Source organism: Globicephala melas, chromosome 4, assembly GCF_963455315.2.
Source record: "Globicephala melas chromosome 4, mGloMel1.2, whole genome shotgun sequence".
NCBI lineage: Eukaryota > Metazoa > Chordata > Mammalia > Artiodactyla > Delphinidae > Globicephala > Globicephala melas.
In genome coordinates this window covers 71,194,343-71,220,115 of record NC_083317.1, presented here as the reverse complement: position 1 = coordinate 71,220,115, position 25,773 = coordinate 71,194,343, and the positions used below count along the sequence as shown (strand labels likewise).

At 51.7% G+C, this 25,773-nt stretch overlaps 1 protein-coding gene across 1 annotated transcript in view; it reads left to right on the top strand.

Moving 5' to 3' along the window:
* MUC4 (mucin 4, cell surface associated) overlaps positions 1-23,970 on the top strand; it is a 65,865-nt gene extending 41,895 nt beyond the window's left edge. Inside the window, 24 exon segments of the mRNA XM_070045374.1 lie at positions 42-194; positions 1,528-1,661; positions 2,540-2,704; positions 3,453-3,608; positions 4,719-4,849; positions 6,301-6,389; positions 8,126-8,305; positions 8,489-8,614; positions 9,370-9,489; positions 9,836-10,044; positions 10,788-10,878; positions 11,337-11,504; positions 12,104-12,205; positions 12,604-12,837; positions 13,941-14,078; positions 15,640-15,821; positions 17,389-17,548; positions 18,511-18,690; positions 19,049-19,122; positions 20,438-20,502; positions 20,588-20,820; positions 22,513-22,675; positions 23,663-23,852; positions 23,854-23,970. Coding sequence (XP_069901475.1) covers positions 42-194; positions 1,528-1,661; positions 2,540-2,704; positions 3,453-3,608; positions 4,719-4,849; positions 6,301-6,389; positions 8,126-8,305; positions 8,489-8,614; positions 9,370-9,489; positions 9,836-10,044; positions 10,788-10,878; positions 11,337-11,504; positions 12,104-12,205; positions 12,604-12,837; positions 13,941-14,078; positions 15,640-15,821; positions 17,389-17,548; positions 18,511-18,690; positions 19,049-19,122; positions 20,438-20,502; positions 20,588-20,820; positions 22,513-22,675; positions 23,663-23,852; positions 23,854-23,970 — 3,560 coding nt within the window.
* The last annotated feature ends 1,803 nt before the right edge of the window (positions 23,971-25,773 follow it).

The following is a 25,773-nucleotide window of genomic DNA, read 5'->3' as shown; positions in this document are numbered from 1 at the left end:
TCTGTAAAGCCCACTCCAGTCTTCTTTCCCTGCCTGCCCAGGAACAATCGTAACCTCACAGAAGACAGACAGTGGGAGAAGCACAGCAACATCACTACCCTCAACAACCTCCCAGTCCCTTACCACTCCCACTGCTGGCACTTCCAGAGGCACCTGTTCAACAGCTGTCCCAGTCCCTATCAAGCCTGAGAAAGGCAAGTGATTCCATAAAGCTGGAGCCTCTCCACCCTGGGAGGGAGAGGATGGAGTTAGATGTGGAGGTTGTAGCTGTGGCAGCTGGATTGGATCTACCAGTGAGATCCCCCATGGGTCGCTGGGGGAACCAGTTCTGTGGATCTCCCCACTGCCCCACCTGGGCCACTGGAAGTCCAGCCGCTCTCCTACCCCCTTGATAGGGGTGGGTAACTGAGTGCTTAGTTTCAGCCTGCTTGCTCATAGACTGTTGTTTTGAATCAGAAGGGCCTTACAGGGGCAAGGCAAGAGCATCAGAGTTGGGTGCTGAGGGTTGGCTTTGCACGTGGTGCTGGGCTAGGAGCTAGAGATACAAGGTGCTGTCTAGCAAGAGACAGAGCTGCTGCCTCAGTAGGTGCCATTAGAGGAATAAGCCCAGGATATTAGCTGCACACACTGGAAGGCCCGAGGGAATGTCAGGGGTGGGCGGTGGGGTCAAGGTGAAGAGGAGGCTTCCTGGAAAGAGTGAATAGGAGCTGGGGTAGTGGAAGTGCCCCAGGCAGGCAGGAGGGCCTGAACAGCTGGAATAAAGGCATGGACAGGAAAAGCAGTCCTAGTGTTGCATGGGGAGGAGATCCGTAAAGCATTTGGGGTTACCAGAAGTGAGGGGAAGGGTGCTGAGAAGCAAAGCTGTCATGTGAGGGAATCTTGTAGATAACAGGCACCAGGGAGGACGTGGCGTGGTTTACATTTATGAACAGTGCCATGGCGGCTGGGGTGGGGGATGAATTTGCAGGAGGCCAGGAGAGCAGTGTAGAGACTGCTGCAGTATTCCAAGCAGCACCAGGTGAGGGCTGCCAGTATGGAAAGGAGGAGGCCCATTGGAGAAATGTTTAGGACAAGGTTTCTCAAATTGGAGCCCAAGGACCTCCATGGGGGATCTGATGACAAATTCTACGGGGATTTTAAGTTTACCTAGAGAAATACCATCTTAGGGAACAAGTCTCATTCTGTGAAATGATCTTTCAATTACTCATCTTCACTACATTGGAGGAATTTTGTCTTTTCACCCTTAAAAGAATTTTGAGTACCATAACTGGTACAGAATAATCTGTTGGTATTCTGACAGCAGAACCTGTTTTTCTTCAAACTGGGGAAGGCTGAGCGTACCATTTCAGGGGTAAAATGAGGAGATGGGTTGAATGCAAGTGGAGAGAGGAGTCCTTGATGGCTCCTACTTAGGGGAACGGGGGGCAAGGGCGGAGGAGCAGCTTGGGGACACTCTTGGGGGCCCCTACCCGCCCTGATGACATCAGGGCCCATGAGAACTTCCTGCTCCTCTTTGTACCGGCCCAGGCGTTTCCCTCTTCCCCTATGGGCTGTGTGCTGGAGACCAGGAGTTTGTCAAGAGGACTGTGGACTTCACCTCGCCACTCTTCAAACCCCAGATTGGCTTCCCCCTCGGCTCCTCTCTCCGAGATTCCCTCTATGTGAGTCCCCGACTGCAGCCCAAAGGGCAGGACCCATGAACTGCATTCCGCAGGCCTTGCTTCTCCCTCTAAGCCTCAGAGACATCCCTGTGACCATGACCAACCATGACCATGACCGAGCAGGAGAATGGAAGCAACGTTGGTCAGGCACCTACTGTGTCCCTGCCGCTAGCTCAGTTTGCATGCACCATCTTTAATGATAGGGCACCAGCTGAAGAAGACAGGGAGCTAGGCAAGGCCTCCCTACCCAGGTGGACAGAAGGGTTGTCACCTCAGTAGAGAGGTGCCGGGGCCCAGTAAGCTCTCCACTGTTTTCACGGGCCCTTTTATTGAGTAGGATGCTCTGCTTGGGAAAATTGACTCTTTGATGCTGTTCACATTTTCTGTAATTATTTCCTGGTTCCCTGGTCCAAGTATTGATACTTCATGTCTCCCGGAGGAGAGCTGAATGGCAGTCGTGGCCCTCAGTGAGGGGGCTGAGTCAGGACACACTGTGAAAGTGTGACACAGCGATGGGGTGAGGGTATCAATTCTTTTAGCTCTAACGGATATAGCACAAGCTTCAGGGGTGGGGCTAAGGGGATTTACCCAGAGACGTCTGCTCTATGATGATGGGCTGGTCTGTAGATGGGTCTGCCACTGAAGCAGGACAAAACCTACCACCTTAGGAAGGACTTAGGACGTGAGGAATGGCCTAAGGATGAAGAGTATTTGTGGGAGAACTATGTACAGTGCCTCTCCCGGCAGGCAGGGAGATGGATGAGACCTTCCAGAGGTTGTTGAAATCTCTGAAGTTCTACCCTCATGCATCCCAGGAGCTGACCCAAGGCTGGGATGTTCCCTCCCTGAATGCTAACCAGAAGAACCTTTGTGCTCAGTTCACAGATAATGGCCAAATTATTTTTCCGGAGTCAGAGTACCAGATTTTCTCCTACCCCAACCCTCCCCTTAGAGGCTTTACAGTCTGGGATCCTGTGGCCCTGGTGGCTCCATTCTGGGACGATGCTGATTTCTCCAGCAGCCGGGGAACCATATTTTACCAGGTGGGCCTTTCAGAGCTCAGCACTCAGAGTCCTGCAGCGGCCAAGGAGAGACAAAGGGCTGTGTGGAGGACCTTGAAAGTGCTCCAGCTGTCAGAGCCCGGACTCAGTGTGGGCAGGGACTGAAGCTTAAATATGAGGGCGGGAAGGAAGCAGACTAGGACACAACCACAGGAAGACTGCAGGTGACAGAGATGCGGTGCAGCGATCCAAGGTTTGATTTTAGAATGAGGTTGTAGGGGTCCATCCTAACGAGGCTGAATCAAGCAGGAACCCTGCGTGTGCTCCTGGGTGGGGTTTATGACTCCAGTCAGTGGGAGGTACCAGCACAATGAAAGCTACCGTAGGCCAACGTGGATCGTGCCCCTGCCACGGACAAGGCACTGTAGAAGGTCCAAAGGTGAAGAAATGCATGCCTGTCTTCAAGGAGTCTTCAGTCGGACATAGGGAGGTACAGACGGGCGCAGGTGGTTGCACAGTCAGAGCCAGCTTACGCTAAGAGATGCACAAGTTCAAGTCCAGAAGACTTGGGTTTCTGGGCCTCGACTCTCCACTCCATACACCCCAGGTGTCCCTGTGGCCCGAATTTAGATCTATCTTAAGGTCACAGGCACTAACTGTGAAAATGTAGGCCTGGGAGGGGGAAGGATGGGAGACACAGGTGGGCTAAAGTGAGCAGAAAGTGGGGGGTCCCTCAGGAGTATTGAGCTGGGACCCTCATTTCCTTGTCCGTATCCGCCTTCTTTTCTAGGAATACGAGACTCTCTATGATGAATACAACCTGCTAGTGAGGGAGGTGGAGTCTTGGATTAAAAGGTTAACAAACACCTGGAACTACAAAGCCAGGTGGACGCTAAAGGTCACGTGGGTCCACGTCCCCGCCTATCCTGCCTGGGGGACCATCGGGGTGAGTGGACCAATGGGCACTTTCCTGTGAACCATCTGGAAGTCAGACATCCTAGAATCCTAGGCAGGGCCCACTCTTCTAAACTCCTCTCTGACTCAAGGACAGATGGCTGATTATAGCACTCCCCTCCGGGCCCACCTCCCCGCCTCCCCATCCCCCATCCCTCCACCTCCAACGCCCCCCCCCCCCCACCCTGTTTCCTGAGCACTTACCACGTGCCAGGTGTGCCTCAGGGCTTTGCTTACATGACATCACACCAGCCCAGAGCACTGGGTATTAGGAGTTGAAACATGGGACATGAAATTTCTGTTAGTCAAAAGTGGCTGCCTATTGGCAATTTTATATGGCTCAACCTAATATTATTATTCACATATTAGAGATGAGGGAGATGATGGCTAGAGAGGTTAAACAACTTGCTCATGGTCACCCAGCTAGGAAATGACAAAGCCAGGCCTGGAACTGAGGTTTTTCTGACTCTGCACTCTGGCTCTCAACCGAAATGCATCCAGTGGAAGGGGTCACAGCACAGGCTCTTCTTAATCTTCTCTCTGGGGCCTCACCGCTCGGACAGTCACAAAGTTATTCCTTGTGTCTGGTCTAAAAAGTCACTCATTTCTTCCTTGGCTCAACAAGTTCATTGCTTACCTCCTTTGTACAAGCCCAGTGCTTGACACCTACCTTCAGAGAACCTCCAGTCTCACCTGCGTGGTCCTCCACACTATTTAGGGTGAGGGGACATTGGGACAATATCCTTAAATATCCCAGAGGAAGTTCCTCAGGCCTCTCCCAGCTCTCGAGTGTCTTGGCTAACCTCTCAGGTTGCTGAAGCTTTCTCATACAGACCCTCTTCTAACTGGATTCTAACCCAGAGTCCTTTACCTTCCCTCCCTGGAAAGAAGTCACAAAGAAGGCGAATCCACCATGGCAGGTGCTTTGACAGTTAGGGTGAAATCTATGCATAACTCCAAACGTGTTGATAGTTTAAGCCTTTGCTCTGGGTAGGCCAGGAAAAGGTGACGTGGCTGTGGTGGGGGTGGGGGGTGGGATGGGTGGTGGGACAGCCCAGATCTCTCACAGGCATCCCTATGTCTGTCTCCTACCAACCCCCAGACCAACACCTACCAGGCCATCCTTTCCACAGACGGGAGCAGGTCCTACGCCATGTTTCTCTACCAAAGCGGCGGTATGCAGTGGGATGTGACCCAGCGCCCAGGCAACCCTGTCCTGATGGGCTTCTCCAGGTAGGACAGGGAGGGGCTGTCAGCCCTTAGCAGATAATTGGAGCCCTGCAGAGCAGGGCTTGCGCTGCACACACACTCCATCCCCCCCAGGACAAGGCAGGATTCCTCCTTGCCAATGCTTCTGACTCACACAGACTCCGGTTCCCATTTCTTGCTGTTTCAGATTAAAAGATTCCTATTCACCCTGCCATTCTCTTTCCTATCCCAATCCCCGTGCACAGTGATAATAATTCCCAGAGCTTTCACTTCTAGGATTTCCACTGACATTAGCTGACCTCTCTCGACTTCTCAAATATCATCACAATAACAGCCAACATTTATTACACCAAGTACTTAATAGGCATTATTTCATTTGACTATCACAACAACCTCATGAAGGAGATACCATTTACTACCCATTCTGCAGGTAAGGAAACTGAGGTACAAATAGACAAGTCATTGCCCAAAGTCACAGAGCTGGGAAGTGGCAAAGCAGGAAGTTGAATCCAAAATATAATGTTGAAATCTGCCTTCCTGACTTCTGATGGGCTGAGAATTAACCTCTTGCCCAGGGGCACCAACAGCTTGTGTGGGGTCAGTGGCAAAGATGGAGAGCAGAGAGGTGGATGGCGCGTGGATGCGGGCGTGGGTTCCCAAGTGTGGAGATGGCTCATTCTCTGACACAACAGCTCCGAGCCATGGTGTGTGTGCAATCAGTTGTGAAGGTCACATGTAATTTGTTACTGGTAATTGCTGCAAGGGTTTTTCTCCGAGAGTGTGTTCAGGATCGCCCCTATAATTACATTGCTTTCACTTGCTTTTTGATGTGCCCTGGAGGAGAAAGTAGCGGAATTATCCAACCTAGCTAGGAATTTCACACCATTCTGAGTGCACCCATGGAAGGTGTCATGCCCAGGTGCCTCATCTGTCCTGTGTCAAAGGGGAGAAAGGATCCGGAGTCGCTGCTCTGAGGCGTGCACCCAGAGAGGCTGAGGGTTCTGCTCCAGGGTTTCCTCCTTCCTGCAGCGGCGCTTAAACACCACCCCGGGATGTGTGGGGAGGGGCGGAGCACCCATTGCCCAGGTCCTCCTAACTCAGAGACTGCTCTTAACCCTCACAACCAGCCGTCCCCTACAGCGCCCCCTCTCCAACCCCTAGTTGAAGGGAAACTAACAGGAAGGAGGCCTGAGCTGTTTCTTTCACACCCCTGTCTCAGGACCAGTTTCCTGCAGTTCTCCATCTGATGTGGAATAAATTAGGGCCTCCTACCCCTGCCCCATCCGCCTCCTTCCCTCCCCTGCTTAGCGCTGGGAGTCAGTGATTCTGACTGAATAGCTGACTGACCAGCTGATAACTAATGACCGGCTGGACCGAGTGGGCTGACTGACCGGCCAGATGAATGAGTAACTTGCCGACTGAGGGGAAAGACTCTGTGTGTGACAGAGGCCAGAGATTCTTTCCTTTGCCTGCAGTGGAGATGGGTATTTCAAAAATAGCCCGTTGACATTCCAGCCAGTGTGGAAGAAGTATCGTCCAGACCAATTCCTGGATTCCAACTCAGGTAAAAGGGCCACCTTATCACACTGGAGGGATTCAAGTCCTCTTCTGTCTCGCACTCCGTGTGCCATGACAGTCCTAGAGGGGCAGCTCCCTTGTATCTCCACCATCCCAAAGGGTGTTTCCAGCACAATCTGACCTCCCACAGGTGGAATCCAGACTTGGCACTGCCCAGGGAGCAGCGTACCTCCTGCACCCTCATGCAGTACAGAGTCTTCTCCCTGGAATGAGCCAAACCCAGGAGGGCAATGAGAGGGGGCCCAGATCCTGAAAGTGAGGACGGGGTACAGCAGGAGGTGGGGACATGAATGAGCAGTTAGGAAAATTCTCCAAGTGTCCTGTCCTAGAGCTGGAGAGAGAACCCGGATGAGATCCCTTAATGGATCTACCAAAAAGGAGTTCCAGGGGATCTAACATCCATTCAGTCATCATTTATTGAGTACCTGCTGTGTGCTGGACACAGTGCTGAGAGCCACAAGTATGCAAAAATAAAGACCAACTATGTTGGTCTCAGAGAGCTCTTTGGTAAGAAGGCCAGTACTTTAGGTCCCATGGGCCTCCTCCATGACTTGTACTGTCTGGTGGCCCCAAAGGGAAAGAAATTACAGTTTCCAAAATGTGATAGAACAAAAGATATTTTAGCATTAGAAATTAGCCACGTAAACTGTGAAGCATAAATCCAGTTCTATTTGTTCTGTGGCAAGAAATTCTGGTAAACAGAAGCTGAGTCAAATCATGAGTGCCATCTTGTGGAGAAAGCTATCCTGTCAGATTAAGTCCCTTCTATCCAGATGCATCTGCTTGTGATGTAGGGGGCGCAATGTGATAGCGTGTGTGTGTGTTTTGGGGGAGAGTATCTGGTGTGTTTCCCTCGATACCAGGCCATTGTGGAGAAGATACACGAAGCTAATCATAAACTATGATTATCCTTTTCAAAACCTTATCAAGCTGTAGTCATCTTGATAATTTCTTCTTTTGTGTGGGAACAGGATCAAAACCTAATACATTACGTCCTATTGCATTTTTTTGTACTCTGGAGCCCCATTTCTCTCTCATGCAGCTGGGGTGGGTGGTAAGTAACTTACAGTTAATTAAAGGTCTATTTGAAGTTCAAACCCCCTTCAGGATTTCTTCTCCCAGTTACTTCTCGTGTCCAAGGATGGCATCTGGGCACAGAGGAAGCTTCCTCAGCCTCGTATTGTCGGAGCAAGCGTCTGCTTCATGTGCCACCCTCCCTGTGGCTCCCCAGCTGACCTCTGAGCCTCAGCCTCCATCCTGGCTGCTTTGGCCACTGGCATGTCTGTGCAAGTGTCTGAGCATGTAGCTGGTGGCTGGTGGCATCACTCACTGAGATATAGGGTGCATGAGGAGAAACTGGTTTGGGGGGATTGGCAGGTATTGGAGCTTAGAGTAGCAGACATGAGGGTAGAGAATGGGGTGGAGTGAAGCTCAGGGCCAGGGTTTGGCTCTGAGTTGGGTATAGGTGAGCTCTCCCTGCCCAGCACTTGTCCCAGGGTTTCACCCTAAGATCCAAGCTTTGGGATTTTGACCGTCACATCAAAGGGGCCTTTGGGGAGGAATCCCTGCCAGCCTCAGTTGGGTTCATCCCTGGAAGAGCTGTCCAGAGTTGGGGGAGTGACATACAGAGGGTGCATTTATGAGTTTTGCTTGTCCCTAAAGCTAAATCAGAGCTTGTGGCCCCAGGCCCTGGGATAACCCCTTCTTCCTCTGCTCCCACAGGCTTCCGAGGGCTGCAAATCTACAAGCTACACAAGGAAGAAAAGCGCAACTACCGTCTCCAGTGCCTGCAGTGGTTGAAGAGAGAGTCTCAGTGGCCCAGCTGGGGCTGGAACCAGATCTCCTGCCCGTGTTCCTGGAGGCAGGGACTATGGGACTTGAGATTCCAGCCCATCAACATAGGTGACGCCTCCTTCCTACCTCTCGAGGCACCCCCAGTGTCCCCCACAAGCCCACCCCCTCCCTCTGGCCATGCCTGACCTTTCCCTTCCGGGGCACCCTCAGTTCCTCCCTGGAAGCACCCCGACCCCACTGCCGCCACCACCACGGGCATCCTGGGCCTGAATGTGTCTGGGCTTGTTGCAGCCTGGTCGGGCCTTGGCAGCAGGCAGCTGTGCAGCTTCTCCTCCTGGAGAGGGGGCGTGTGCTGCAGCTACGGACCCTGGGAAGAGCTTCTCCAAGGCTGGAGAGTGCAGAGTCCTTGGCAGTTTGGTAAGTGTGTCCACGGAAAACTCAACCCCGCCTTTTCTGGAGCTTTCTGTTCTTCACTGTCAGAGACCAGCTTGGGCTCCACGTCAGCAGTGGGACCCACAGAATGAAGCCTCTTTTCCCCATTTCCTCCCAGCTGCTTCCCCTCAATTTCCTGATCTTGTAAGATTAGGAAGTTTCCGACATCCCTTCCAGCTGGCATCCTAGGGATTTCTGACTGAGTTCCTCTTGCCCCATCTCCACTTGGCCCATAACCCAGCCCAGAGTAGGGACATCTTTCTAGGGAAGGGGAGGGGCCTGGTCTGACCCAGATTAGCAGGCTGTCTGGGGGAAGACATGGGGTCGTTTCCCGCAGAGACCTTCCAAAGGAGCTAGAGAGGACAGGGTTGGGGGCCCAGGGTAAGCATGTGCTCCCCACCTCCTCCCTGCAATCTCAGCAGCCTCCTTAGTCCCCAGACGACCAGCCACAGCCTCCCACTCCCAGCGCTTGGAAAGCGGTGGGACTCAGCGCCCCCCACTCCAAGAAAGGAAGGACCCTGTGCCTGCCCACCAGAGGCTTTGCTCCACGTGGCTCTGACAAGCCCACAAGGGACATAGTAACTGGTCAATGGCCTAAGGTCATTAAGCAGGGTGGGATCTGAACTCATGTGGGCCTGATTTGCCAACCATGCCCTTGCCGCCCACATCATCCTGCCCAAACCTCCCAGCTGGGTCCTGCAGGTCCCTCATCTCCCCCAACCCGCTGCTCTTCCCCACAGACCAAGAACTGGAGCCGCAGAATTGGTGTTGCCGTTTCAACGATAAGCCCTCCTTCTGCGCCCTGTACCAGCTCAGGAGGCCCCGCGTCAGCTGCGCTGGGTACCAGCCCCCGAGGCCAGGTGAGGCTGCCGGAGCCCAGCCCTGGGGCAGGGCTGAAGTGGAAGATCTGGGGAGGGGTAGCCTCTCGGGGTCTGGACCAGGGCGGCAGAAGCTTCCTGGGGCAGCGCTGTGACCACAAGGGAAGGTGGAGGTGTGTGCGGAGTGTGGCAGAGGAGGGACTTCACACATGGCCCTGCGGAGGGAGAGGTGTGGTAGGTGGGGAGGTAATGAGAGGACATGAGTGGGCACACAAGCACAAGAGGGCTTTCGGGGAGGGTTAAATGCTCCATGAGCACCTCTCCAGGCTGAAGCCTCCCAGGTCTTTCCCTGGTCTGCCCTGCCAACCTAGTACCTCATTTGTTCCAGCCTGGATGTTTGGGGACCCCCACATCACCACGTTGGATGGTGCCAATTACACCTTCAATGGGCTGGGAGACTTCCTGCTGGTCCGGACCCAGGATAGAAACTCCTCCTTCCTGCTGCAGGGCCGCACTGCCCAGACCGGCTCGGCCCAGGCCACCAACTTCATTGCCTTCGCCGCTGAATACAGCTCCAGCAGCCTGGACCCCATCACAGTGAGTAGGGCCGGGGTCCTCCCCTCGCAGGGAGCCTTTAGCTCAGGGACTTTCAGGTGGAGACTGAGGCCCCGGAGGAGAAAGAGAAGGAAGAAGGGAAGGGAGCAGGAGGGAGGGAGGACGCATCCTGCCAGTGCAGTGGTTCAGATTAGGAGTTTGGGATTAACACACATACACACTACTGTATATAAAATAAATCACCAACAAGGACCTACTATATAGCCCAGGGAACTATACCGAATATTTTGTAATAACCTATAAGAGAAGAGAATCTGAAGAATTATATATATATATATTCTTCATATACATATATGTCTGAATTGCTGTGCTGTACACCTGAAACTAACATGATATTGTAAATCAACTATACTTCAATAAAAATAAATAAATAATTTAAAAAAGAGTCAACCCGGGAGACACGGGATTAGGGTCCTGGCTGTGAGACTGAAGGAACAACTTAACTTCCAGTGCCTCTTTTTCCTTAGAGTAAAATGGGGATGATAATATTACCTACCTCACAGGGCCGCAGTGAGATTTAAAAGCTAATCTATGAAACGTGCCTCGCTCAGAGCCTGGCCCATGCCAATCGCCTCACACATGGTAGCTAGCATCACCTCATGGTCACACTCCCCATCACCTTCACCTTCATCCAAGCCCCAGGCTCTGAGCTCTGCGCAGCCTCCTTCCTCAGTTTCTGGGCCCACCTGCAGGTCGGTCTTAGGCCTCTGCCAATTTCCTTCCAGGTTCAATGGCTCCTTGCGCCCAGTGACACAATCCACGTTCGGCTCAACAACCAGACTGTAACATTTGACACTAACCGTGAAGGTGCAAAAGGTAGGCTGGGGACAGGCGTCAGCTGCCCTCTCCTGCTACCCTGGGTCAGGATCAGCAGGGTGCCCAGCACCAGGGAGAAGGGAGCTGGGGCGGAGAGGCAGTGGCGTCGGGGAAGAGCAGCGTGGTCACCACCCCTGCTGTCCCTCCAGCAGCTGTGCCTGAGCAGTTCCTTCACCAGAGCTGGGCCTTAAACTTTCCCTCCTCACTTCTCTCCTTCCCCTGAGGCCATGACAGCCTCTCTACGACAGCCCGTCCTCAGTCTCCAGGGAGAAGGGTGTGGGGTGGGCCGTGAAGGTGTCCTGTGATTGTGGTTTGGGGCCACTGGAGTAGGACCCTGCAGGGCATCTCCCAGCTGCTCTTAGTCTCCTCGCTGCATCTTGAAACCTCACTACTGCCAAGTCTTGGGCCTCCAGGGCTCCAACGCTGGCTTTTTCCTCATTTGTCTCCCAACATTCCAGGCCAGGAGATGTTCAACACCTCTGGAGTTGTAATGACCCGCAATGGCTCCACGGTATCAGCCAACTTTGATGGGGCAGTGACCATCTCAGTGATCGCTATGTCCAACATCCTCCACGCGTCCTGCAGCCTCCCGGAGGAGTATCAGAACCACACAGAGGGCCTCATGGGTAAGGAACAGGCAGGATCCTGCCTCTGCCGTGGGAGCTCAGACCCCCCAGCCCGTAAGCAGCTCCACCTCCAGTGGGCCTGTGGACATCACAGGTGGAGTTTCCTTTCTCAGCCTCCTTGGAACAGAGCCTGAGGGTACAGAGCAGCAGGGAAGGAGGAGGGAGGTAGCTCTTCAGCTGCCTCTGAGGCTCACTTCCCGTCCTCCTGAAGCTCTGGGTCCAGGGCAGCGGCGGGCGGGGGGGGCGGGCAGGGGGCATTGAGGATGGGCTCTGGGGAGCATGGGGCCAGCAGCCACCCTTCCCCTCCCTGCCTCCCTCCCTCCCTCTGGCTTCACACCTTCCCACCCTCCCCCATCCCCCACATTCCCTCCCTTCTTTCCCCACTTCCTCCTTCACTTCCTTCTTCCCTGAAGCAGAGGGGCAGGCTCTGAGGCTATAGTCCTCTCCTGGCCTCCTGGAGGACTGAACCGACAACAGATGCCACTGAAAGAGGCTTCGCAGGCCCCCTACTCCCCACATCTCCATGTGACCTGTTGGATGCTCCCCAGGGAAGGGAGGGCCACAGTCCCAGGGTGGCTGACCCCTGCTCTGTCCCTCAGGCTTCTGGAACGGCAACCCAGATGACGACTTCAGGATGCCCAATGGCTCCACCCTTCCCCCAGGGAGCTCCGAGGAGATGCTTTTTCACTATGGAATGGCCTGTGAGTCTGAGCCTCAGGGTCCCCAGGCAGATGGGGTAGGGCCAGGATGAAGGAAGCTGCCGCACTGTCTCCCTCAGGCCTGTGGGGACCAGACCTCTGTCCTCTATGAGAGGGGAGTAGGAAGGAAGAGACCTGAGGATGCTGGTGCCACCTCAGATTTGTCCCCTCCACTTCCGTCCCACCTGCGTCTCTCTACCTGGAAGAGAGGACAAGGAAGCTGGGTGGCCCTCACTCACGAGAGCGAGGACTTCCAGACTCAGAAGCTGGAAGTCGCTCTGTCCTTCCACATACCCCTCCCCCACCCAAACCATATAAAGTAAGGGTAAGGGGTGGACACAGCAGAAATATAGCTGGAGTCCCACCCTGGTGCCACCACCATCGCACCTTGTGTGTTTTAGGGGAAATCAACGGAACAAGCCTTTTTGGCAAGAGGGACGACCCTTTGCCGTCCAACTTCACCCCTGTCTTCTTTTCACAACTGTCGGGAAACAAATCTTTGAATGAGAATTTGACCTCCCAGTGTAATGGAGATACCCACTGCATCTACGATGCCCTGGCCACAGGAAACAAAAGCCTTGGACTGTCCACTGAGATGCTCTCTAGAAGATACCAGCTGATGAACACCACCCTGAGTAAGTGGTGTGAGGCCCAGGGAGGCATGTGCAGAGTTAGGGGCAGACGAGGTGACCCCCTTCCATGACACTCCTTTAAGCTACACATTTTTAAAACTTAACAGACTCTTTTGCTCATGTTATTCCTCTGCTCAAACCGTCCCACGATCCCCCAGCCCTGTCCTTATGATAACCTTCACAGCCCTATCCAGTCTGGCCCCCTTGCCTCTCCAAACTCTTCTCCTAGGACTTCCCACCTCACTCATTCCACTCCAGCCCCACTGGCTTCTTTGTGTTCTTCACACATGCCAGGCTCACACCCGACTCCGAGACACTGCACGTGCTCTTCTCTTTGCCTGGAATGCCCTTCCCCCAGAGAGCCACAGGCTCGTCCCTCACCTCCTTCCAATCTCTATTCAAATGTCACCTTCTCAGCAGTGCCTTTCTTGGCTAGCCTGCCTAAAATTTCACATTCACCCCCACTTCCTATTTGCCTTCCCTGCTTTATTTTTTCTCTTAGTATCTATAACTATCTAACATATTTTCTAATTTTCATAGGTATCTTTTTTATTATTTGTTCATGGCTGCATCCTTACTACCTAGAACAGTTCCAGCCATAGAGTAGATGCTCAGTAAATATTCGTTATGACTGACTGACTGAATGAATGAATAAACGATTGTATGGAAATAGCAGGGCTCCAAAACACAGAGACCAGTGCAAAGGTTTTACTCCCTCTCCATTTCCTGACAAATGCAAAGCCCATCAGATGTTACCCTCATGGTTTACAGCCCTCTTCCAAAGGTAAAACTCCACAACGGTCTGAGCAATGCTGACCTCTGATTCACTTCATACCATGCCCAGAATAGCATTCTGATCAGGAAAGAACTTGAATCCTGTTTGAGGAGAAGATAAAAGAGAGAATAAAGATTTGGGTGTGTGGGCAGTACAACCACAACCTTCTCTGCATGTGTCTGAGAGCAGGTACACAGAATAATTCCTGCTTCTGGAGGTAGGTCACAGCCCGGGCAATGCCTCACACAAGAGAGAGGACTGAAGAAACAGGAGGCCCAGAAGGCAAGAGAGTATCTTGCCTCACATCTCGCATTCCTTCTTTGTGTCTCAGATCAGTACCCCCCGTCTATTGAGGGTCCTGATGTGATGGAAGCCTACATGGGACAGGCCAAGGTGGCTAATTACACCAGCAGCACTAAGGACGTCACATTCACTCTCAGAAACAACTACACTGACTTCAAGCTCTTTGGTAAGAATCCTTGGCTGGGGCTGTAGCAGATGAGGTCACAGTCAAGCTTTGGGTAATTTTGCATTATTATACCCTGTGCAATTTCATGTCACTTTTCCATTGGAATATCCAGGACCAACATTGCTTGGGAATAATCCCTGTAATTCAAATAGGTGCCCCTGGTGAATAGTAGTGATGGGCTTACGGAGATTTGGCTGGCTAGCTAGACTGCCTCTGGGCATGTACAACTGATTCAAAGATCATTTCATCTCAGTCTTATAATACGCAATCATCCTTATGCAATCAACAGATTATTAGAATAAACATAACAATTAACAAATACTAATTTCAAACATTTTCATATCTATTAAAAGAAGGATATCATATGGAACGAGATTTAAAGAAAAGCACATAACTTCATTTGGTAACTTTCTCACTATTTTTATGTTTGTCAACCATGTTTACTTCACTTTGCCTCTCTTTATCTGCTTTTCTGCGCTGGGACCAAGCAAAGCTCCATCTTTCCCTCCCAGTAATGGTGTGAAGACCTGGTTTCAGGCCTGTAACCATGATCTGGGTCAAGAGTCAAAGCCCAGGGAATTCCCTGGCAGTCCAGTCCTTAAGACTCAGCACTTTCACTGCCGTGGGCCCGGGCTCAATCCCCGGTTTGGGAACTAAGATCCCACAAACCACGAGGCACGGCAAAAAAAAAAAAAAAAAAGAGTCAAAGCCCACAGGATGTAGCTTGCCTTCTGTTGCCAGCACTAATTAAGCTGGTGACTGTTCTTTGCTAAAACCAAAGCCCTTAGGGACCTTATTCTGAGCTCTGAGCCCCTCTCTGACTCATTTTCTTTCTCTGTGCATAAGAAGGGACTGCTTTGGCTGTACCCTGTCGCTCCATATAGCATCCCCTCAGGTGCCAAATGAATAGTATCAGGAGATTTTCTCCTCCATGGGGCTCCTATCCTGAAGAGTGTTGGCCTGGAAGTTATGCTCATTTGTTCCCTCCTATCAGCTCTTCTCAATCTACTGTTTTAAGGAGACGTTCCTATTTTCTTGAAAACATAAGACAGGTTGGATCAGAAGAGTCTATTGATAGGTAGCAGTGTTTCACTGTAGTCTGGTGTCTGAAGGTAGCTGGTCAAAAGTCCAGGCAATGAGAGCAGCGGGTGAGAAATCAGGGCGAGGGATGAGGATGCCATGAAGCTGAAGTCAGTTTGGCCTGCAGTGTAGCCTGGGGAAGCGTTGGGAGGATCCTGGCCTTCGTCCTCCATCGCCCCTGGATGTCCCATCCTGGTGCAGGCCTAGGCGGCGTTGCCTTTTGGGGTCTCTTCAGGGGGAGCAGCTGCCTCCCCCTCTGTGAGGTTCCACCCTACAATCGCTGAGTTGGGCTGTGCCACCTCCAGCTCGGAGCGTGGTCAGGATTACTCCAGGAAACCAGCCTTGCTCAAGGAAATGCCGGAAAAAATTGGAGGGGTGTTCTGGCGGGGGGGGGGGGATGTCCAACATCAGCTCTTGGGGTGGCGGAGAGCAGAGCAGTTGAGGCCTCCAGCTCTCAACAGTCTCGTCTTCCCTGGGGCAGAGAATGGGACATTGCTATGGACACCAAAGTTGCTGGGACCACTTACTCTGGAGATTCTAGCAAGAAGTGCCAAGGACAACTTGTCATCTGTACTCAAGCCAAGGACAGTGGTCTGTGCGTGCGAGGCAGAGAGCCAGTGTTTATACAACCAGACCAGCTGGGTGGGTGATTCCTCCCTGGAGGTGAGTGGCGAAGAGGGTTGGCGGTGGAGGGGGGGGGAGTTCCAAGTTGAGGGAAAGGAAGTGGGAACTGAAAGGATGTCGTCCTTCAGCTCCTCTGTGCTAATGTGTGTGATGGGAGGCGGGTGGAGCTGTGGTAGGTGAGTAGAGCAGACAACAATCTCGGGCCACAAACTTACAAGTGTAAGAAATGGAACTTTCTTTCCTGCTTATAGCTCAACTGAATTTTTATCTCCCAGCTCCCATTTAGCCAGGCTGGCAGGAAACTTCCACCTCAGTCTTTCTTAGAGTTGCCCAGTCGTTGCCAGCTCCACGGTTCTGGAGTAAGACAGTGAAGAAAGACAGTAAGATGTGGGTAGGAAGGTGCCCATGTGGTCCCTGGGCCTGAGTCTACACGGATCACAGCTCCAGGCACCCTCCCTTCAGACACAGGGGAGTGTTCTGTGGCTTCTGTGCGTTGCTCAGACACAGGAAACCTTGTGGCTTAGGGTCCCATCTGCCTAGAAGCACTGCATAGCCATTTCTCTGGGGCTTCATCTTCATGGTGTTGGGAAGAGAAGTACAGATCCCTCTGATCTTGGTCCCCCCAAAACCTTTTTTTTTCCCCTTTTACTCTCTTCCTCCAACTAAAAGAAACATCTCTTTTGCAGTTTGAAGAAAATCCTTCTCCATTCAAGTTTCTAGCCAAGATACTTGGCCTAAGTCCATGAATCTGGCCCCATCTGCTTTTTTTTTAACTTTTTGGGGGGAGTCAGAAAGGAAAGTGTTCGGCTGGCAATACCCCACTACCTCCTTCACCTCTTACACACACACACACACACACACACACACACACACACACACACACACACACACCCTTCTCCTGAAGCATGAGCAGAGAATTCCTACTTGAAAGGGAGAGAGGTGGAGGAGTCCAGGAGGCAGAAAAGGAAAAAAATACAGAGTAGGGGGAAAAGGGATTAAAATCAATATATTATTTTAGATATCCCAAGATATCCAGTGTTAAAGGGTTCCATTTCGGGGAGCTTTCCAGCGTCATCTCAGTAGGCGAGATAGAAAAGAGAGATGAGGAACTTGATGAGGATCTGGACGGTTCCCCTCCCTGTGCCCTTGTTCTGGTTGTTGCGAGCTCTCACTGTGCTCAGCAACGAGCCTCCTTCTTGGCTGGGAGTCAGCAAGGGAAGAGAGAGCAGGAAACTGCAGCTTACGTAAGATCCAGTTTTCCAGGGATAGTAGAATATTTATTTATTTAGCCCCTGTCTAGGAAGGGTTTCAGGCAGGGAGATTTGCTGTAAGAGGGAAGAGGCTGGGATCCCGGAGCAGAGGCCAGGCAGAGGGCTCAGGAAAAGGATGGCCCAGGGAGGCCACGTGGCCTGGTGGACGGTCTGCCTTTGACAGGGACGTGCAGGCCCAGGGCCTGTTCAAGAAGCTGCTCAGTGGATACTGGCAGAATTACGACAAGGACTCAGGGTCCATGGGTTCTCAGACCTGAGGGGTTGGTACAGCAACACCCCAGAAACCCTTAATGGTTCAGCCTCCTGGCCGCCCAGTGATCAGCAACCTATTCCAGGTGGCCGAATGCAAGTGTGACGGGAACGCCACAGGCCGCTACTGCAACCGCACCAAGGACCCCTGTGAAGAGCAGTGCTTCCCGAGTGTGAAGTGCATTTCCGGGAAGGGCTGTGAGGCCTGCCCCCCGCACCTGACTGGGGATGGACGTCACTGTGCACGTGAGCTGGGGACAGGGCCTCGGCAGGAGGAGGTTCTGGGGACAGGTGACATCTCGAGGGCTTAAGACAACTGGGCGAACCATTTCTCCCCCCTTTCCAGCAAGTCTTTAGAATGTTCAATACAGGTGGGTATGGTAAGGAGGTAAGGTGGGTATGGCAGAGTGTGAGGCCGAAGGAGAAGAGATTGTACAGGCATGGAGGAGGGGCCAGAGCTAAGAAGCCCTGAGGCACTGTTGGGGGAAACCCCGGGCAAAAGACTGAAGATGGCCTGGAGAGGGGAGGGAAATTTAGCAGCAGTCAGGGAGCCAGAAGTAAGCTGGGGTGGGGCCCTCAGGCTCCGGGGGTTTTCAGAGATGCAAGGCCCAGGGTCTCTGCATTTCCCTAGTCAGGACATTGTGTGAGGTGGGGAGGGGGGGGCGGGGGTGCTGCCATGGGCATCTGGTGGCAGGGGTGCCTCATCTTCCCTTTGAGTCCTCCTTCCACCATCTGTTGCTTGACCTTTGAGCCATCAGAGTCATGAGGGCATCACGGTGAGGCCTCCACTAAGCCCCCTGAAGCGCCCCAGTGAAGTCTAGAGACCACTGCATCTTCTGAGCAGAGACCAGAGAGGTAGAACCACAGCCTTATAAAGGCAGAAAAGGGGATGGAAGTGAAGAAAACAGGTCGGTGGGCTTTCCTGAAAGAGAGTCCTTTCCTGATGGGAAGGGTCTGATAAACACTCCATTCCCTCAGCAGAATTGGGAGAACCCTTACCTGGCAGGGGAAGAAGGGTCGCCCGGCAAAGAAATGTCTGGAAAAGGAAGAAGATAGTTCGGGGTTCAGAGTGGCCCACAAGCAGAATGCAGCTTAAGTGGGCTTTGCGGGAAAGAAATCAAGCCTGTCCTGGGAGCAGCTTTCCCTGGGCCGAGGGCTGCCCCTTGCTGCTGAGAGAGGTGTTGCTGACCTCTCTGCTCCCCCTGCAGCTCTGGAGAACCTCTTCCTCTGTCAGAACAAGTCCTGCCCTGAGAATTACTGCTACAACAACGGCCACTGCTACCTCTCCCAGGCTCAGGCCTGCCAGCCTGCCTGCACCTGCCCCCCAGCCTTCACCGACACCCGCTGCTTCCTGGCTGGGAACAATTTCACTCCAACAGTCCATCTAGGTACGACCAGATACTCCACCATCCCCACTTCTCTCTCCTTGGGGGACGATATGGGGCTCTGGGGGCCAGGCTAAGTCCCTCAAACTCACAGGACACAACTCCAAATTTCCCTCAGGTGGTGGTAAGTTGTAGGCTATGGGAGCGAGTGGGGGGCAGCTGTCACAGCATGAACCACGGGCCTGAGCAGTCTGCTGAGGAAAGACTGAAGGTGACCTCACAGCTCAGCAAGACAAGAGTTAGGGAAGCCTTGACCATAGTCCAACATGCATTTGTGTGAGGGTCAGCAGACTTGGCCACTTCTGCTGATCCTTCTGGTAAACCTGTGAGGTGATTATGAACCTCCTTCTCCCGTCTCCAGAGCTTCCCTTAAGGATCATCCATCTCTCACTCATGGAAGACGAAGGTGCCTCCCAAGCAGATGTCAATGCCTCGGTCAGTGCTGCAGGCCAGCTCTGGGTGGGGGACGGGTCTTGGCAGGTTCAGGGTGGGGTCTTAGCCATGGCTTGTGCATTCTGCCTCTCATAATCCGTCTAGATTCAACTGCCAGAGGGGGCTGGAGCCTCCTGCCCCAGGGAAGGCTGAGGGTGAGGAAAGCAGGAAGGCCTAGGACAGAGACCTCCAAGGGGGTTAGAATGACCAACTCGCAATGAATAGAGTCCAGGGTGGCCGAGTCAATGCAGCCTTTCCTTCCGAGCATCCCTCAAGACCTGCCCTTGGATATTATATGGAGGAAACACAAGAGGGCATTTCACCTCCAGGAAGCCTTCCCTGACTTCGCCGAGGAAACTGGGCCTCCCTCTTCTTGGCTCCCATGCCCTTGTCCATTCCCCAATCACAGGCAAAGTAGCACAGTAGTTGAGCTATTGAGGCTCAGGAATCCTACCCAGGTTCAAATCCTGACACTACCACTCACTAGAGCAGGTGTAATAATTAGACAAATTATTTGAACTCCCATCTGTAAAAATAAAGTAATAACAGTACTTATGTCAGTGGTTTGTGTCAAGGTTTAAATGATAATGTAGGTAAGGCACTCAGCACGGTGCCTAAAACACAATGTATTAAAAAAAATTATCCAAATTATTATTACTACTGTTGCTACTACCACTACTACAGCACTCCACACTCTGTACGGTAAAATCTGTTAACATTTGTCCACTGCGCCAGACTGTGGGTCTTTGAGAATGGACTGTTCCTAAGTCACACTGACATCCCTCACACTTGACCATCCCCTAGGACTGGCTAAGTATAATCTCTGTTCAATATACACGTGGGGAGAGAATGAGTGGGTAAGTCGGGGATCAGAGGCAAGGTAGAGGTCATTCATTTCAGATTCTCCCCTTGTGATAGGAAGTGGGGGTAAGGATATGTAAAGTCCTTCACTCACCAACAAACTTCTATTAAGCAGGGACCTGTGCCAGTCACCAGGCTAGGCTGGGGTGTGGGGATGCAGAAATGCATAAGAAACATTCTGGTGTCTTGGGTCCTCATCTTCAAAGAAGGAAACAGGGAGTTCCCTGGTGGCCTAGTGGTTAGGATTCCAGGCTTCCACTGCTGTGGCCCGGGTTCAATCCCTGGTCAGGGAACTGAGATCCCACAAGCTGTAGGGTGTGGCCAGAAAAAAGTTAAAAAGGGAAGAAGGAAACAGAAAGGGATGAATATGTGCATTAAAGTGGGAAGGGTCTCCTCTCTGGATTGGGCCTCACCCTCACTTCCACCCTCCCACCCCAACTCCCATCCTCTGCCTTAGGTGGCCTATAGACTGAGGAACCTGGATGTGCGGGCCTTTCTCTGGAACAGACGAGTGGATCGAATGTAAGTGGGACTGTCCCTACCTGGTCGCCGGGTCCTCCCCCAAACTCCTCACCCCTTGGCCCCTCACTGTGCCCCTCCCATACAGTGGGCCCCCAATAGCACAGGCCTCAGGAAGCTCCCTTCACCGCTGGAGCATCATCTCAGAGTTCCAGTACCGCCCTGGGGGCCCTGTCATCAACTTCCTGAATACCCAGCTGCTAGATGCAGTGGTGGAGGCGTTCTTAACTCCGTGGAGTAGGTGGAAGAGAAGTGCGGGGCCCAGGAACAACGTGACCTTCCACCCCATCTACAGGAGGGACGTGCACAGTATTATGGCTTGTGAGTCACTGTCTTGGGGACAGCTACTGGGATAGCTGAGGGGGGAGGTAAGCAGAGGGAGCCTGTCACAGATCTGCAGCCCACACAAATCCATGGCTGAAATGTGTTCTACAGCAAGCCACAGACAAAAATTAAGTTAATTTAGTTTTTTTTGTTTGTAATTTTTGAGAGACGTTGTGAACATTTTACCCACCAGCCTTCTAAATTCAAGAACAGGCGCACAAAATACTGCTTGATGAATCCCCACGTGTACAGTTTCACAGAGCAATTACTCCAACTGCTGCTTTCCTGACCGTCACTGCTAACGGTTTTCTTTCCACAAAATTGTTAATGATTTGGTTAAAAGACCATTGTACTTTATAAACATAAACAAGGACATTCTTTTTGCCTTTGCCCTCCAGCTGGAGATATTCAGTTGAAGGCTGGAGACCTGGCCCAGGGGCAGATATATCCCCTCCCTGAAAGAGTGTGACCCCATGCAAAAGCCATCCCCAATCTAGGCCTCCACACTCCCATCTGGAAAATGAGATGGGATTTCTGAGGTCCCTTTCAATTCTGACAGCCTCTAATTATCCCGGAACAGGAATGAAATAGGTTGGCAAGCTTGCCAGGGAAGGAAAGGAATAGCCCACCGTATTTTGTGAGTCAGGCAGAGAACGGGGCAGTGAGTATGTCAAATCCGACAGAAGCTGCTGCGTTACTTGGGTCCAGGACCAAGGCAGAGCTTCTTTTAGAATCTAGGCTAAGCCTCCTCCGTCCCAGGGGCAACGATGTGAAATTCTCCAAACTACTATGCGTATGGGTGGTAGGGGGGTAGGGTTGGGGTTAAGAGGACACCCCAGACCTGATTGTGCCTTTTGTTAGAGAAAACAAACAAACAAACATCCCGCAATTTTTATTATACAAGTACAATGTGTTTATTGTAGAAACTTTAGGAAACACAAATTAACAAAAAGAAAAAAAAAATCACTTGTAATCCCTGTCCCCAGAGACAAATCCATTTTGCACCTATTTTTCTGAATTTTCTTTTATGCATAGGAACCTTCAGACATATAAATTTGTTTACAATAAAGGGATCAAATCATGCCTAATGTTTGTTAACCTCCTCATTACTGAAATAATTGTGAACATATTATCTTGTATATTGTTTACACATTCCAATTTCATATATTAGTTTACAATATGTCTTAATATAGTGTGCTATAATAGATTTTAAAAAGAATGTTATACTAATAGTGACCATTTAATGAGGGCTTCCTGTGCCAGGCACTGTACTGAATACTCTGCATATATTATCTCATTTAAAATTTACAGCAAGGTAGTTTCCTTTTAAAAATAAGGAAACTGAGGCTGAAAGAGTTAAGAAATTTCCCCTAAACCACACAACCAGTTAGTAGTAGAGTTTGAATTTCAACTCAGGTCTGGCTGATTTCAAAGCATATGCTCTTAATCAATGCATTTTTCATACCGTGGTGCTTATCAGTTGCACAATATTTAACAAAACCACTCCTGTTGAACATTATTGCTCTTATTAACCATGCTGCTCTGGTCTTCCATGAACATATGTAGTTTTCATGTGTGTTTCCAATTATTTCTCAGGATAAATGCCTGAAAATGGAATTCTTGATCCAAAAGGTATAGATCTGGTGTTAATCGGTTGCTTTCTATATTCACTTTTATCCTACCTGACAGTGAATGTGAGCACGCTGGAAACTTACCTCCAATGCAGCGGATACAAGGGCTACCATCTGGTCTTCCACCCCCAGAGCGGCTTCACCTGCGTGTCCCCCTGCAGTGAGGGCTACTGTGAGCACGGAGGCCAGTGCCAGCACCTGCCCGAGGGGCCTCGCTGCAGGTGGGCGGGGCTGGGGGCAGGAGGCGGAGGGCAGTGCTGGGAATCCAAGCTGCAAGGGGTCCGGAAATGCCATGGTACCTCGTGGTGTCTGAAAATTTAGGATGGCTCCGTTTGTAATTAAGAGAAAGGGGATCCGAGGGAAAAGGGACAATGGAAAAGAAGATGTGTGCATGCCTAAACTGTGCGGATGAAAAAGTTGCTATATTACCTATGCAACTCAAATCAGCTACTGGGTAGATATTATGACCACTTTAAAGATGAGAAAACTGCAGCTTAGAGACGATAAGGAATCTGCCTAAGGTACCCAGCAAGTTAAGTAACAGGATCGGGGTTCCAAAGCCAGACTCTCCCACCTGATTTTGCTTCTTGGGTGGACAGCCTGCTGCCTCACTGTGGAAAAGGAGCCCATTGTCTTGTGTCTAGGCCCGGCCCTGACCCTCCTTAAGAGTAACAGGGGAGGCCCTCTCAAACTGGCGCCCTCTGTCCCACCGGTTCATCAGCAGTCTGAGGGGCTTCCGTGAGGGGAGTGCACTAGGTCGCAGGCCTGCCATGGAGAGAGGCAGCGCCACCTGGGCCCTCTTGTCACATCAGTGCCCTCCGTCTACGCTTGTTCCCACTGCAGTTGCAGATGGGCCCAGCCCTCTCCGCTCCTGAGTCCAAGGAGGGGGCGGGTGCAGCCTAGCACCGGACCCCAGCTCTCCCGGGGGCAGGCAGGGTTTGTGACTGCGCATGCTCACCTGCGGCCAGCCCCGCCCCCTCCCCGAAGTCCCTGTGGAGGCGACCTTAGATGAATTCACCACCCCCTCCCCCATCCCCCGCCCTCCTTGGTAGCCCAGTGGCCTCCCCTCAGCTCCAAGTCAGGGCTGACTCCGCCCCTTCCCTAGAGGGGAGCCGAGCCTATCGTGGAAAACCTCCTCTGGCCCGACAGAGAGGAGGGATGGGGAGGCCGAGCCACCTGCTGACCCTGTCCCCTCTCTGTGTCCCCAGCTGTGAGCCCTTCTCCATCTACACGCCCTGGGGCAAGCACTGTGAGCACCTGAGTTTGAAACTCGACGCCTTCTTCGGGATCCTTTTCGGGGCCCTGGGCGCCCTCCTGCTGCTGGGGCTCGTGCTGTTTGTGTTCCTGCACTTCCGGGGCTGCTGCGGGAGCCGTTTCTCCTACCCGCTGGGCTCGGAAAGCTGAGGCTTTGCCCCGACGGGCTGCGGTGGCCTATGATACCTCAGGAGCTACCCCAGCCTCACCTGCACACACTCCCAGGCGTCGTGGTTTAGGGAGCCTGGAAAAAGTAAGGTGACTGATGCGGATTCAGGATTCTTTAAGAAGAATGAATAATGGGAATGAATAATAAAGACCACACCTTGTCAGAACAGGAGACACAGAGGCTGAAAGGAAGAGGCCATAAAGGCCTACTATATAAATAGATGGATTCTCACACAGACATACCCACACAGAGGACACTGACCTACAGAAACACTACGTGCACACACCAACGTTGATGGGGTGATGGCTTTAAATTAAAAACCAAAATACATTTGGACACAAAAGTCTCCAGTTTACTTCTAATTAAAGTTTATTTAAATAAAATCCCTCTGACTTTTTGTGTTCCCAAAGCCATGGATTTCATTCATGATTTTCCTCTGGTGGCTGAAGGGCCTGATACAGAGGGTGGAGGGAGCAGAGGTCGGTTGGACCCAGTCCTGCTTCAGCCCTCAGTTACTCTATGTTGGGAAGCTCGGTTACTCCAGCCCAGACTTGGATCTTTGCTTCAGTCTCCACATCCTCTTCTTCCCCTCCCCCCAACACAAGCCAAGGCCTGGCCCTCTGAGGAGAGTGGTAAGGATACCCCCATATGGAGTATCCCCAACTCTCTCCCAGGACCCCTCCCTGCCTTGCTGGTCTCTGCCCATCAGTTTCAAGAGGATAAGTATGCAGTGCCTTTTCCTATCTGGAGTGTTCCCTGGGGGAAGGATTAAATCATTTCAGCTCCCTTTCCAGGAACCACCCCATCCTTAGATCTAGGGTACCCAACCCCTGATACATTTTCTCTGTCCTTTCCTGGGCCCCAGTTAGAGTCTTTTGAGCTGCTCCACCCCGTAGTCCCTCAGTCCCACTCTCTCTGCTTTTCCCAGGAACCTGATCAGTTTCCACCTCAACCTTCTCTCTTAGCAGGCAGAACTTTACACATATCTGGTATAACAACTCCAAGGACAATTGGTCCACACCTCCTGTGTCCAGAGCACCTCAGTTCCAATCCTGTGCAGAAGCTGGGTAGTTGCCTTTTGGTCCTATATCCCAAATCCATGAAGAGAGAATCTGATTGGTCCAGCTTGTGTCAGTTGTCCATCCCTGGTCCAATCAAGTGTAACCACAGAGTAGGAAAAGAGGTCACATGATACAAACCTGGTGATCAGGCTCAGACTTGTAGGTGAGTAAGTGGTGTTGGGAGAAGTTCCAAGAGAAATATGATTTCTGATTTGAGCAGAGACTCCAAACTGTCTGCTTTACGTAGAGAACGACTTCTCCCAGCAGGTGAAACGCCTCCCAATATGTACAAGTCTGTCGTTTTCCCCTCAAATGCCCCCAAGTGTAATCAAGTCTCCATATAGAACCACATTCATTTAATCCCAGCATTCATTTATCAAGAATTAAGCACATGGGAATTCTCTGGTGGTCCAGTGGTTAGGACTCTGTGCTTCCACTGTAGGGGGTAAGGGTTCGATCCCTGGTCGAAGAACTAAGATCCCACGGGCTGGGTGGCATGGCAAAAAAAAGAATTAAGCACATAGCCCAAATACGTTCACTGGTGAATTCTATTGATACCTAACATTTCAAGAAGAAATTCTGCCAACTCTATAATCTCTTTCAGAAGACTGAAGCAAAGGGAAGCTTCCTAACTCATTCTGTAAGGCCAGCACTTTCCTAATACTAAAACCAGAAAAATGCATCACAAGAAAATAAAACTATACACCAATCTCTCATTAACATAGATGCAAAAATCCTCAACAAAATATTGGCAAATCGAATCCAACAATGGATAAAAGGAATTATACACCACAATAAAGTGGCATTTATCCCAGGTACGCAAGTCTGGTTCTAC